Source organism: Apus apus, chromosome 23 (assembly GCF_020740795.1).
Source record: "Apus apus isolate bApuApu2 chromosome 23, bApuApu2.pri.cur, whole genome shotgun sequence".
NCBI lineage: Eukaryota > Metazoa > Chordata > Aves > Apodiformes > Apodidae > Apus > Apus apus.
The window spans coordinates 5248074-5262139 of record NC_067304.1 but is presented as its reverse complement, the minus strand read 5'-3'; the positions used below and the strand labels follow the sequence as shown (position 1 = coordinate 5262139).

Sequence of the window (14066 nt, the reverse complement as noted above, 5' to 3'; positions counted from 1 at the left end):
TGGTAATAAAACTGGAGTCAGTATTTCTATACTGTTTTTAACATTTCTATAATGTGTTATGAATGGAAATGAGCTCCAGGAAGTTATTTATTAGTCCCGAGTCCCTCTTCTGCTCCAGGTTTATGCAGAAGTTTTTGCCCGTGGGTTTTTTCTCTCCCTCAGACCTTCTCTAAACCATTTAATTCGTCCTCTCTGTTTGACCAAAGTCAATTTAGTGGAGCTAATGGAGTTACCTCTCTTCAGGTCAGTGATGATTTCACATCCTTGAGTTCCTTGCTTAATTTGCTGAGAAAACTTCCAATCCTGAAGCCAGTTTTCAGAGTTTGCCCCTTTCCAGGGCACCAGCCACAGCACAACCCTGGGACCCCAGGCTCTGCACTTCCCTGCTCTTGTCAGCTCTCGTTTGCTTTGCTTTGAGGGAAGTTTGGCAGGAGGCTCCTCTGCAATCCCTCCTTCCAGCTGGAGCCTGTTGTATCCCTGCCTCCACCCGAACAGGGAAGCCAGCAGCTCTCAGGAAAGAGTTAAGCCCAGCGAGGCTTTGGGCTCCTTTGCTGGGGAGAGGGTTGTGCTTTTGTTTGTTTTGAAGCTCTGGCAGGAAAGTGGGGAGGAGAAAATTACCTAAGTGATAGTGAGGCTGCCATGAACTATATAAAACTGTGAAATCAAATCGGAGAAACTCCACCTCGCAGCCTCGAGCCGTAAGCACAACCCCTGAAGAGAAACCCACCCCACAAGCGAGTGATCTCAAAGGCTTGAACTCAAACCAAGCCACATGAGCTCAGAGCTGCAGCAGGACTGAAACCCCCCCAGCTGCCACGGCCAGAGCGGGAACTGCCAGCAGGAATGCTGCTGCTCTTGGGAAGTTCAACAATGCTGAAGTGGAGGCAGCTCTTCTGGATTGCCATCTGTGTCGTGGAGCTGTCTGGTGAGTATCAGCTGCAGCAAACACCAGGGTTACCAGCACTGAGCAGTGTGAGAGGTGCAGCGTGGGGCAACTTCTTTGTAACTTCTGAACCAGCAACTTGGGGGGATGTGTTTTAATGAGCATTTCGTGGGAGCTGCAGTTTCCCGGAGAGCAGTGACACTTCCCAGAGCAGCCGACACCCTCACAGCCATGTGCTGCTGACAGAACCACTGCTGGTTTGGACAGGAGAGCAAGGGGATGGACCTGCAATATTGCAGTAGCACAGGGGGATGCAAATGCAGCCTGCAAAGCTGCCCAGTGCAGCCACAGTTCCAGCCGTTCCTCAGCCTGTCCTGGTGTAAATTAGCCTGACTTTTGTTTTGTGGTAGGAACTAAACATTTTCTGAAAATCTAATGAATCTCCATAAATATGGAAACCTCCCACTCCAGCTCTGCAAATATTCATCATATGAAAAAGTGAATAAACAATACAGAGGTTTTCTCTAGGTAGTATTTTTAAGGGATATATTGTAAGAAAATATTATAATTTTTGTTCCAAACCAAACAACCATAAGTAATAAAAAAGAGCTAAAAAAAAAAAAGTGAAGCATCCCTTGGTGTGCTGCAGAGTGTGCTGGGACAGCAGCCAGGGAGCTGTGAGTGTCTCTTCAAATGTGATTTTTCCTTATTCGCATGAATGTGAGCGACTAGATCCACTGAAAGAATTTGCTGTATTTTGTTCTGCTGCTTCACTATGTTCCTTTCACGTTCCCGTTGCTGCTGAGGTACATTGCTCACCCCAACCATTGTGCCCGACCCTCCAGTCTATGTTAATCTTACAGGAAGGAAAAAAACAAAAGGTTCTCAAGTAAAATTCAGGACTGGCTGGTTGGGCTGAAGGGAGCAGCAAGGGTGTAAGAAAAAAGTGTTTACCTGAAATGGGAAACCTGAGTTCCTTGTAGTACAAAGTAAAAGTGATAAAAAGTGATAAAAAGCTTTGTAAAGACAAAGTACCAGGTGACAGGGGTTTGATGCTGCAAAATGTCATTTCTTCTGCCAGCACAGCCAATGCGCCCGTTCCTGCAGGGTATTACAGGGCTTTATTAGCACTTGCTGGAAAGCTGAGGAGGGTTATTTCTGTTCAATGTAGCTGCTGTGCAAGCCGGGAGCTCACCGTGGGGTTCTACGTGCTCTTCACCTCTTTGGGGAGTCCAAGCAAAGGTCTCTATTGTGCAATTCCCAATGGAAACTGCAGTTCTGGGGGTTTTCTGCTCAAGCTGGTTCCTGGCAGCGCTGCCAAGTGTGGGACCACCATCCTCCACCTGCCCCAGGACAGCTTCAGCTAAACCCACGTGTTTTACAAGGTGAAAGAAAGATAAATGTGCCAGGCTGGGCCAGGGGCAGGACTTCTACAAGTGCCACGTGTGGGCGGGCAGAGGGAGGCTGGTACCAGCCCGAGGCAGGAGCCAGAAGCAGCCTTGTCACGGGGAGCAATTTGTGTAGGAAATTTTCACTTCTGGGGCTTTCCTGAACCTTTGGGGAACTGCTGAGTTGCCATGAGTGTGGCAGAGGTTTGTGCCTGGCCCCAGTTCACAGACAGGGCTGATGCCCCGGGGCTGCTCCAGAGCCCTCTGCCCATGTGGTGCTGTGAGCAGCTCGTGGTGGCAACGTCGGGTGGACCAGGTGCAAAGTTCCCGTGCTTCTCCCAGCACTTAGGTGGAAAAGAAAGTATATATGCTACTCATACCTGATACAAACATTTTTTTCTCTTTATAACATTTTTTTATCTTTCTGTTTTACATCTTTTTTTTACTCCTCCCTGCTGAGCTTGATTTTCTTTTTTAAAAAAAAAAAAAAAGATCTATTTTATTTTAAATAATCCTTTCTTTCCTTCATTCGTTTTACATAGAAAAGCTCTAAATAGCAGGGAAGCAAAAGGGGCTTTAAAACTCACAGCCACTTGAGTTTAGCATCCTTTAGAGGGCTGCACATCGTAACTGCTCAAGCCAGGAGCAACCTCAGTCCCCAGGAAGGTTCCAGGCTCTGGAGCAGCACCCAGCCCCAAGGAAAGCCTTGGTCCAGCAGCAGAGGTTTGGAGTGGGGGGCTCGGGGGATCCCCACAGCCCCCTGCCCACTGCCTGACTGTGGCCCCACACCCACATCCTGTCTGGGAGAAGGAAAAGGGGGAGGGAAGGGGGTTTTATCAGATATTTCCAGAGGGAAGAGGGCTCCACCCGCTTGAATTCCTGCCACATGGCTGAGAACAGTAAAACTCCAAGGCGTGAGTAATGCAGGCGGGAGCCCCCGGAGGAGCTGCTGAGAGGAGCCCGGCTGGGCTGCGGCTTCAGAGCTCCGTGGGCTGTGGTTCCTCATCCCCATCTTCCACAGCTGGTGGTGCCAGTGGTGCCACCGGGGCTGGTGGTGCCGTTCCCCACCTCACGCTGCCGGAGCTCAGCCCCATCCCTTGCAGCTCCTGGAGCTCAGCTTGGGAGAAGCCTTCATTAAGCACATGGAAGAGCTCAAGACACTCTCCTGGCACAGGGTTTCTGGGTCAGTGCTCTGAAGTAGCACCCAGAGAGCAAAAGTTTCACCAAGAGATTAACAGGGTGTCAGCTCAGGAGGTGCAGCTGCTGCCCAGGAAGCCCCGGGGTGTTGCACCTTCCTCCCTGTGGGATGCAGGAGAGGGGCAGAAGCCTTTGTGTTTGATTTGCTGCGGGTGCAGAGCAGGGCACAACTTATGGAAACTTTTCTCCTGCTTTGTGAGTCTTTTGCCACTGTGGAAGTTCTGCCTCCCATGTTCCTGGCTTAGCCAGTTGGACCAAGTCAACTCCTTCAACCTTGATAATGTTGCTTCTTTTTTTTTTTTTTTTCATTTGGTGTCAGCTGAGGTATTTCCTCAGCTCTGCTATTGAGTTATCTTTAAAAATCAGAGGCATTTCTTTTTAAAGCTGGATGGGTAACTACAACAGGTGCTGTGAAATCCAGTGCTATTTCACAGATCTGTGCTTTTTGCTACTGCTTGTGCCAGCACTGCCAGGTGAAGATTTCTCTGAGGTTAATAAATAGCTTGGCTTAAGCTCTCAGACCCTTAATACTAACAAATTGACAAGGTTTAGCAAAGCTAGTAAAAACGTATGGTGCAATAAATGACTCAGTTTAGCTGAGCACTATGTGCATTATCCAGCTCACATCTGGATCGTTATTTATCTCACGAGTCCTGAGGTTTCAGAAAACTTAGCCATATTTTCTATAAATGTGTCTGCAAACGCTACAAGAAAGGGGAGAAGAAATACTATGTGACAGGGTTTCTCACAAATTACATTAAGCAATAATCCAGGCTTCAATTTATGGCATTCAGTGGTGAAAAGACTTTGATTAGAAATACCTCTGGTGCTTTACAAACATCTGGAATAGTTCAAAGGTGCTTGGGTGGCTGTGGCACTTGGGGAGGTCAAGCCCAGGCCCTACATTGTTCTGGTGATGTAAAGTTTCCTGCTAAAGTCCATGCAAACACAAAGCTATATGCAAAGTGTGGATTTAACTTTGTGCTACTCATTATTCTGGGCACACAGTCATGCCTCCTGCTTTTGATTTGTTAAAATTTATCAGAAAAACTTGGTGATTTAACCAGTTGGAACTGACTTGTCTTGGAGAGAGAAGAAACTTCTCCCTTAAATAAAAGCAGTGCCAGAACCTAAATCCCAGCTCCAGACACCTGCACCCAGCCCTCAGCAGGGCCCCCAGCTCCCCCCAGAGCAGCTGCAGCCTGGTGGGGATGGGATGGAATGGGATGGGGGCTGGGATGGGGTGTGCACCCCACCCAGCACCCTCCAGAACAAGCTTTTCCTGCTGCCACCCGCTGCCAAAATGAACTGGGGTGGTCTCGGTCTTTGCTTTTCATCCACGTCCAGGTTCCCTGGACCTGATCCAGCAAAGTATGAACAAACCTGAAGCAGAAAAGTTCCTACCAGGACACTGCTGGAGTGCACGACACTGCCCCACACAGAATGGCTTGTTGAAGGGGAGCTGTGCCCTGGGCGGCTGCTCAGGACCTGTCAGTGCTGCTCCCTCTCCAAGGGCTGCTTGGAAGGATGAAGTAACTCCTCTTGGAGCTCGGGTTCCCCTGGGCAGAAATACAAATGAAGCAACGTATTTTTTGTATGATTTTTCTCTTTAGTGTCTGGATAAGAATCTTAAACAGCAACAGCCCTGGAGTAGAGAGTCAAGCTGCTTGTTAAAAGTGGAAACAGAGCTTAAGAATAGGAAAGGTTAAGAAATGGGAAGAAATGTGTGGCTTATTTCAGGAGAACCTGGAAGTATCATCTTTGTAACATACCAGGAAGCAATATATAAACTTTAAGTTAGAGCAGCAAACCATCCTCCAAACATTCTGTTTCACCTCCAAAGATGTTTTTGCTCATGAGTCAGAGCTGATCCCAAGCCAATGGGAATGTTTCTATTTACTTTGAGATTGTGCCTGCAACTGCAAACCCAGCTTATTTTTCCTGAGGCGCACAAGTGATCTCTTCCAAGGCCTGAGTCTTTCCTCCAAGGATTATAAACTCAAATTACTATGAAATCCAGCTTTGTGCAGAGCTTTGTGCATCCCTGGGTAAGCCTGAGGATCGGGCGGGAGGTGGGCAGAAACGGTCCCACCCTCCTCCAGCACCCCCAGGAAGCCCCAAAAGCTGCCCCAAATTTTGGTCCTCTCCCAGCCAAGGTGTTTCAGCTTCTCCCAGATGAGCCCTAAGCCAGCCTGTCCTTTTGGGGCAAGAAGAACGTGAATTTGTGAAAGCATCTCATGCCTGCCTGCCCAGCCTGTGGTGACCCTTGAGGACAGGGAGGGGTTTGGGGCTGGGTGGGGGTGACAACATCCTCTAACACCTTTCTCTGCCCACAGGCAACTCTTCTGGGAGCTCCACAGACACCCCCACCCCAACGACCACTGAGCTGGAAGGCACCAGCAGCAGGACAGACACCGGAGCCACTGGAGCCCCCAGCAGTGCCCAGCCAACACCAGAGGTGTCTGGTAATCACTCCTCTGACTCCTCTGGGACTCCTGGTAATCAATTTGCATTAATAATCAGATTTATCAATCACACAGCCCTAAGAAGCTGCACAGTCAATGCATGGGTTGTGTTCTCAAAAAAGAGCCTGATAGTATGGGCAAAAGATTTATTCCTGTCAAACAAATCCCACCTGGGGCAACCTAACGCTGCTGTTGTCAGGCCAGGCAGCTTAGACCTGTCCCAAAACAGCCAAGAGACGATGGGACAAAGTGCTCATTAATCTTTTATCTCCACACACCTATTCTTTGCTCAGCAAATGGCACCTGTGAGAGGTGCGAAGAGGCCCGGGCTCTGAGGGACTTTGCAGCAGGTGCCTCTCCCGGGTGCTGCCTGAGCTCAGCACAGGGTTCTGCAGGCTCTGGGCCGAGGGGTCGGGGTGACACCCGTGCTGCAGCGCAGGAAATGAGCCCATTGTGATCAGGTTATGAAGTGCATGTAGCAATTAAGGAACTGAAGCAAGTCTAATGTGCGTTTCTTATACAGCCAATAACACGTTCTGGTAGCGCTGGCTATGACAAATCAATATTGTACTTCAGTCACCACAATGCCACGCACTGATGTTGGAGGACTCAGGCTCTCTCATGTCCCCTTTTCCTTGCTTTTCTTCCAGAAGCAGCAGCCGGGTCCCTGGCATCCAGCCCCACCTCCCCGGGGCTCAGCAGCGAGAGGACGAGCCCGCAGCCCAGCCGAGCCCCCCTGCAGCCTCTGGGCACCCCCTCGGAGCCAGACAACAGCAGCCATGGGGTCTCCACAGCTGAGAGCCCAGTGACACAGCCCAGCACGATGGCAGAAACCCTCAGGTCCACTCTGGCTCTGCTGAGCTCTCCTGCCAGCTCGGGGCATCCTCCCGTCTCCGCTGCCACCGCGCCACTGTCGCCAGGCAGGGACAGCCCGAAGGTGAGGCTGTGGCTGGGAACCATGGGCTGTGGGACAGTGAGGAGGCTGGACTTGCCCACTGATCCCAGTGCTGGGTTGTTTCCCTTCCAGCCCATCACGTGCCACAACATCAAAGAAGTGAGTGACACCGGAGCCATCTGCTTGCAGCTCAACGAGTCCAACACTTGCGTGAGTTGTAGCCCCTGGGTGGCCACGTGTCTGCAATGGGGGGACAGGCAGGAGGAGGGGGTTCTGTAAGGAAATCCATAAGGGCAGGACCCCAGCAGGGCTCTCAGGCCGGCAGCAAGAGGGTCACCCACAATTCCAGGGGTGTCAGTGTGGGATGGGGAGCTCACACCTTTATCCTGGGGCAGAGCATCTGAGCTGTGCCAAGCTGAGGGAGGCGGGGATGATCACAGCAGTCCCAGGAGGATCCCAAAGGAACGCTCACAGCAGTCCCAGGGGGAATGAAACCTCCTGGTTGCATAAAACCTCCTATTTCATGATGAAGCTCTGGGGTCAGTTTAGCTTCTGAAGTTTCCCCCTCCACGTTTCACGGGAAATTGCCTTTGTTCTTCTTCTTCCGCTTCCCTGTTGGGAATGTGAGAGGCTTTTCTTGTCTTGCCAGCTGCCCTAGGAAAGAAATCAGGGCGTCTGAAGGAGCACACGGGTGGCTGAGCAGTGTCCCCATCTGCACCAGCTCCTAAGGGAGTGCCTGGAACTGCCCTTGGCCTTGTGCACCAAAAATGGAGCGTTTATAAAAGCAGAAGTGGGTCGGGCTGAGACCCTGCAGAGGGTGGGAGGCAGGAAACCTTTCCCCGTGGAGGCACAGCCTGCAGCAGAGGGCAGATGGTGCTGGACCTTGTGGGAATGGACAATGCCCCGGGTATAAAGTGACAATGATTAATTTTACTTCTGCTGGCCAGGATGCTGCCGCCCCTCTAGGGTGAGTTAATTTTTCCTTGGCTTTTCTCTGCAAATTGGCGATTAAATGGCATTTAGACCATCTCCTGTTTACAGGGACGGCGCTTCAGCAAGAATTCTCATGGAAACTCCTCCGGGAGCCAGTGATTCTGATCCCAGGTGCCATCTAGTGGGCATTGGCACCGGGCTTGGACACGGTGCACGCATCACACCTGCACATCCCTACATGGGTGCATGGAGAACACACAGAATATCCTATAGAGTCCTATCCAAGTGCACGCACTCTCAACCCTCCCTCCACGTGAAATGAGTCAAACTGCCCCACTCCCAGCTGTGAGCTCTTCCCTGCCTCCAGCAGACCCCTCCCATGCCTCCACCTCCACAATCACCAACTGGGAAAAACCAGCTCCAGCCCAGCAGCCACTGGACCTGGGAAACAGATAAGAGTGTGCGAGGGGAGCAGATAGGAGGGACGGTGAGGGCTGCTTTCCTGCTGGCCTTTCCCAAAGCAAATGAGCAATAAGCTGGCACCCAGCACTGCTAATTGCAAGGGGAAATTCTGACACTCTGATGAGTTCTTTCCACAGCAGAGAAAGGAAAATGCACGCTTGGGTCTCTTGTTCCATCTTGGCCTTTCTCACTCCAAGCCAAGCTCTATAGAAACAGCTGAAAATGATTTGTTTGTTATTCTCCCATGGATGAGTTTCTGCTTTTTTGTATGCTAAGAGGATGTGGCAATCCCAGCACAATGCTGAGGTAATTCTGAGGCAAAGAGAGAAAGGCCCCAAGCTCAGCCCTGCCAGGAGAGAGGGTTTGCTCCCCTCTCACGGCCCCAGGTTGGTGGGGACCTCCTGGGGAGCCAGGGGCAGGACCCAGCTGGAGCTGGTCTCTGCCTCGAGGAGGGGGCTGAGCCACAGCTCAGGTGATGGCCCCAGCTGGGAGGATGTCTGGGAAGCTGATAAGGTCTTTTAGCAACCGTGTGCTCTGTCTCCAAGCCTGACTGTGGCTGAAAATAGACCCAAGGAGAAAGCCTATCCTGTCTGATACAAACACTGGCCTGCAGAAGGGGAAGGCTGCAGCTCCTCTTCCTCTTCCACCCAAGAGTCAGTTCAGCTCTAAAATGTGAGAAATTTGTGGGGTTTTGCCTAACCTTTGATCACCAACCTAGCAAAAACATTGAAGACATTTCCTAAACAGGAAGGCTCAATGCTTCTTTGTTATTTCCCTCCTTTTCCAGCCCCTGCCCAGGACTCTGAAACAATAGGGCTCTTCAGGCGCCTGCTTCAGTCTGAGCATTGGAGGGATTTGCCATGCAGTCCAGAGCCTAAATTTAGCTTTCTTTAAATGCCGTTTGCAAGGGTTGCTAATGATATCTTCATTTAATTTAGTCTCATTAAGTTAAGGAACAAGAAATAAGCGTCTCCATTTGCCAGGTGTTGGTATTGGGGCCCAAAGCAGTGGGAGGTGAAGGGCCCACCCCCCCCCAGCCCAGCAACCTCGGTCACTTGTGGTTGCTTCTGCTCAGGTTTGTGCAGCACAGATAAGGCACCAAGCACAGGGGTCTGCACAGCACTGCTGGTAGTATCATCAGCACAGCTGAGATGGAGGATTAGTTGGTTTGGTTGGTTGAATGGCTCTTTGTTTGAAAATTCTGCAGAAAGATTTTTTGGAGGTGAAGGGACTGGAACTGTGGAGAGTGATATGTGAAGGGAGCAGCCACCCTGTTCCCTCCCCCTGCCAGATCAAGCTGGCCAAATCCGAGGTGGACCGTGACTGTATGCTCCTCATCCTCGTCGGGGAGAGAGGTCAGTGGAGATAATTCCTTTGGCTGTCGTTGACATGGGAATCATTGATGACTTTGATGTGGGCAATGGGAGAGGAGAACTGGGTGTGGAGAGAGGCTGTGGGACACAAAGCCTTAGTTACAGCCTGGAGGAGACTTCTCTCCACAACTGCTGCTCTGCCTTCTGGGATCTTACCAGATCCATGGAGCCATGGTGGTGGCTCCAGAGCAAGAAGGGCCTCATGGCTCTTCTTTGTCCAGCAGTGACCAGGCTGTTGTTGGCATGCCAGTGTTACCATTAGCTGCAGGGTGACCCTCTGCGTGACCTGCCTCTTCTGTTTGAAACCTTGCAGATCCTGCTACAGACATGCTCCAGGAGACTCACTGGGAAAAGGTAAGTTCCTTAAGCAAATTCAGCTGGAAAAATTTAATGGCCTGAGTGGGTGGAGAAAGGAGATATTCAGCTGGTCAAGTGAGGATGGAGCAGATGGCTGAGACTTGAACCTGCCTCTGTCTTGGGGGCATTTGTTGAGCACTGGCACATGAGACAGTTGGAGCCATCTCACCCCGAGAGCACTAACACCACCTCTGAAGGCAGAAATGCTTGAAACAGTTACTGTAAAATTTGGTAGGATTTTCTTTAAAAAGGACTAGATGCCAACAATAACTCTTAGGATGTAATTGGCACTCTGCTTCTTCAAAGTACCATGCTGACTTTAATTAATTCCTCTTCTCCAGTGCTGCTGCCATCAGGCTGTAGAGCCTCTGGAAGTGGCAGCAGAGCTGCAGCAGCACGGGGGGATTTCAGCCAGGCAGACGCTTTCTCTGCATCCAAGGGGGAACATTTCCCTGTGCCACAGAAGACACTTGGATGGGAAATGAGACCATGAGGATGTGGGAGCTCACGGGGCAAGTGCAAAGCTCAGGAACTGGTGCAGCAGAGCCCCCAGCCTTGTTTACGTGAGGTTTCTGAGGGAGGTGAAGGGCAGCATTGTTTGGAGCCTGGTGCCTGTTCAGCAGATGAACACGTTTCCTGTTTGTCCAAATCCCAGCTTTCTTTTTTTATATATATATTTTTCCCCAGTTTGGAATAAAAGCCCTTAAACGGGGGAGTGTGAGGAACCACCAGGACTTTTCTCAGAAGACCCTGATTGCCTTGGTCACATCTGGACTCCTGCTGGCATTCCTGGGCCTGGCTGGATATTTCCTGATGAAGCGGCGGAGCTGGAGCCCGGCGGGCGAGAGGCTGGTCAGTGCTTATAGATGGCAGAGCCACGGGTAGGGGAGTGCTGGGGGGAGAGGAGGGGGCTCTGCACCCCCAGCCTGACTGTGTGTCCCCAGGTCGATGCGACATTGTGAGCAGGGCTGGCTCAGCCTGGACACGTGAGGGGCAGGAGTGGGATGAGGGGAAACCTCTCTTGCCCCTGATGAGAGCACTTTGCTCGTTACTCCCATGGGAAAACTGCCCCTTTCTTGCTCATACTTGTAGGTCTAACTCTTCTTGCTCAGCAGTAAAAACTCATCCAGCAAGACCCCTCCAGAGACACTGAAACCTTAGGAATTTGTCATTAAAGTGACACTTTAGCTTCCCATTGGCTGCATTTGAATTATATGTCTGTCTTGTACCGATGCTGTAATAAAAGCTCTTTCTCCCCTCACTTAACAAGTGACGGTAATAAAATAAATACATCAAGAAAGAAAGAAAAAGAAATTTCCTATTTCCCTTTTCCCCTTTCCAGGCAGGGTGACCACTGAGGACTCCTCCCTACCAGTTACTTTTGGGGACACAGTCCCTCTGTAAAGTAAGGCTGGGCTGGGTTTTTCCCCATCCCTGCTCATGGGAACATGAACAGTGTGTCCTGGGAAGCCGTGAGGTGATTTCAGTGCGAGGTACATGGAGGGCAGCATCAATCCTGTTCCTGGGTGAGCTGTGTCCAGCACACCCATCCCACTGCCATGGAAAAGGGTGTCAGCAAAGGAGCCAAGTGAACAGAGATGGGGATGCTCAGCAGCCTGCAGTGCTGGCTGCTGCTGAGAAATGGAGGGGGACCATCTGCTCCCTGCAGCACCCCCTGCACTGCTGCCAGACCTGTCTGAGGCAGTGGGGTTGGAGGCAGTTCTGCTATTGCTCTGGGTCCTCCAGAGGCATCTGCTCCTCAGCAATAGTCCCTCAACACATCATTGCATTTACAGCCCCACGCAGCTCTCGAGACTGATGGTGCTGGACTGCAGCCCTGCACCTCTGCCAGCACCCTGCTGTGAGCTGCATGGCTGCTCAGGCTGAAAGAAGGAAGGATGGGGAAAGAAAAAGAGAGAATTTCCATAGCTTGCATTCAGTCGTGCTTCTTACTTGGCCAAAGTGGAAAGCAGAGGTGGTCTGTCATGGCCTAGCTTTGCAAATCCAAGGCAGGGTCAGCTCCAAAACCTGGTTATGCAAAACCAACAAAACCTGAAGGCTTCTCCTTTCAGGTCCAGGAGGGGAAAAAAAAGAAAAAAAATGCAGTTCCTGGCTGGTTTTCTTGCTTTGTCTTGCCACAGCCTGGTTCAGGCCCTCTGTTCCCCTTCTTGCCTGTGGGAGCAGGTTCCCATGCCTGCAGTTGTTTGTCCCTCCTGTCCAGGAAGCACAGGCAGCTGGCCAAGCTGCTGCCTGCAAGCAGAGCCGGCGGCTCTCAGCCCTTTCCCTTCCCTAACTCTGCCTTTGTTATTTATGTACCTGTTCAGGCTGAAGACCCGTATTACACGGAAAATGGTAGCCAGGGAAACACGATGTTGATGATGCCCCCCCAGGAGCAACCCGAGCTGCAGGAGAAGCCAAACCTCAATGGTGGGACTCAGGAGAACGGTACTGGCCAAGCGTCCTCCAAGAACGGCCACTCAGCCCGGCAGCACAGCCCTGCTGACACCGAGATGTGAACCAGGCCAGGAGCGTGTCCCCAGCACCAGCCAGGAGCAGAGACACCAGGGAGGTCAGGAGTTTTCTGTGGACAGTTTGGGAACTGCAGACCTTTTATTTTTTTTTGAATCAGTATTTCTGTGAAGAACTTCAAAAATCAGCCTAAAGCACATGAAGCGGCAGAGCTGCCGAAGACCTGCTCTTCTGCCTCCTCCCACTGACCACACAAGACACTTTTTCACAGCTGTTCTCTGCTTTTGTTGTTAGAAGAACATAATGAGAAACACAAGTGCCCTTAGTCCCCAACAGCTTTTTAGCAGAGGCAGAACAAAGCTACAGAAGCCTCGAGCCAGACTCCAAACAGCCTGATCTGTTGGTGCCTGTGCGTTAGGCTGATTGAAATAGTTAAATTGGGATTTCAGTGACAAAACCCTCTCAGGTTTCAGATAATTTTGGTTAACAGAGTTGTGTTTTATCTCATCTTTATGTTTAAGTGCAGGATTTCTTCCTCTTTTAAGAACATCAGGCATTTAATCCTTCTTCTTGTGCTTTGTCTCCTTTAGTATTTCCTACTCCAGCAGAATTTGCTGAAGCTCTGTGTAAAACTTTCCATGTGGAATTGAAGGTTGAAACATGGATAGACCTCAAACTTGATTCTTTTTCAATCCTACCAGTATGTAGGTAGTTGGTTTAGAGTAAAAATCTTCTCCAGCCTGTGCCCAGGGTTGGACTTTAGGAAACTAAGATGCCAAAGGGCTGCCAGTGGGATGAGTGCTGGGCAGGAGCCTGGTTCCATGACAGGGGTTCCTCTGCAGTGGGTACAGGAACAAAAAGAAGTAATTTTCCTTTGGTTAGTGAAGGCCAACACCAAAATCCCAACAACAGCAGCAGGTCCTACTTCGCTCAGCACTGGTCCTGCTCCCAAGGCTCCTGTGCCACCAGCCACATCCCTGAGGAGCTCCAAGCAGCTCTGGGGGAGCAGGGACGGGTCTGAGCTCAGCCCCAAGTACCTGCAGCTCCTCCTTGATGCTGCAAGAGCACGAGAGGCTGCAGTTCAGACCAGAACCTCTGCTGGCACCAGCAGCAACTCCCACATCTGAAATAAGGACAAAAACGGCCCTTGGAGCTGATCTTCCCTCTCAATAGTGAATTTATCATGAGGGGAAGACTTCTTTTTTATTTTGGTACAGTGCTTAAAGGAATGACAGCAACGGCCATCATTGCCTGGGGCTGTTGCCATGGGTGAAGAGTCATGTAAACACAGTTTAAAATGTTTCAGGTTTTGCTTGTTTTGGTGTGAGTTGCTTCTCCCAGATCTCACTGTAAATAATCCCAGTTGAAAAAAAAATAAAATAATAATTATTAAAAGTCAGTTCCTCTGTTGTGTCCTTGGAACAGCAGCGTGTTTATCCCACCGGCACACGTGGCTCTGGCTGTGCCTTGTGCCAGCACAGAGAGAGGACAACACCTCTCTGAGAGGTTATTCCCAGCAGAAATAGGATAACTAAAGGCTGTGGCTTGTTCTCAGCACATTCTCCCCATCTTTCAACACACACACCTGCAGGAAGAGTGACGTTACACCGCTCCATTAAACCCCATTTGTTTGGTTTTCTGCTG

At 50.6% G+C, this 14066-nt stretch overlaps 1 protein-coding gene across 1 annotated transcript; it reads left to right on the top strand.

Annotated features, from left to right (window-relative positions):
* The first annotated feature begins 226 nt into the window (after positions 1–226).
* CD34 (CD34 molecule) lies at positions 227–13821 on the top strand. Its single transcript, XM_051638845.1, has 8 exons — positions 227–925; positions 5805–5966; positions 6584–6870; positions 6961–7038; positions 9431–9578; positions 9910–9950; positions 10641–10805; positions 12278–13821. Exons 1-8 carry the CDS (start codon positions 844–846, stop codon positions 12467–12469), a joined length of 1155 nt encoding a protein of 384 aa, XP_051494805.1. The 5' UTR covers positions 227–843; the 3' UTR covers positions 12470–13821.
* Positions 13822–14066: the final 245 nt, after the last annotated feature.

Bases quoted from the DNA above. Each gene is read 5' to 3' on its own strand.
- CD34 (XM_051638845.1), top strand. From the start codon at position 844: ATGCTGCTGCTCTTGGGAAGTTCAACAATGCTGAAGTGGAGGCAGCTC. The intron at 6,871-6,960 runs GTGAGGCTGTGG...TTTCCCTTCCAG, and splicing joins CAGGCAGGGACAGCCCGAAG to CCCATCACGTGCCACAACAT. The intron at 10,806-12,277 runs GTCAGTGCTTAT...GTACCTGTTCAG, and splicing joins GCCCGGCGGGCGAGAGGCTG to GCTGAAGACCCGTATTACAC.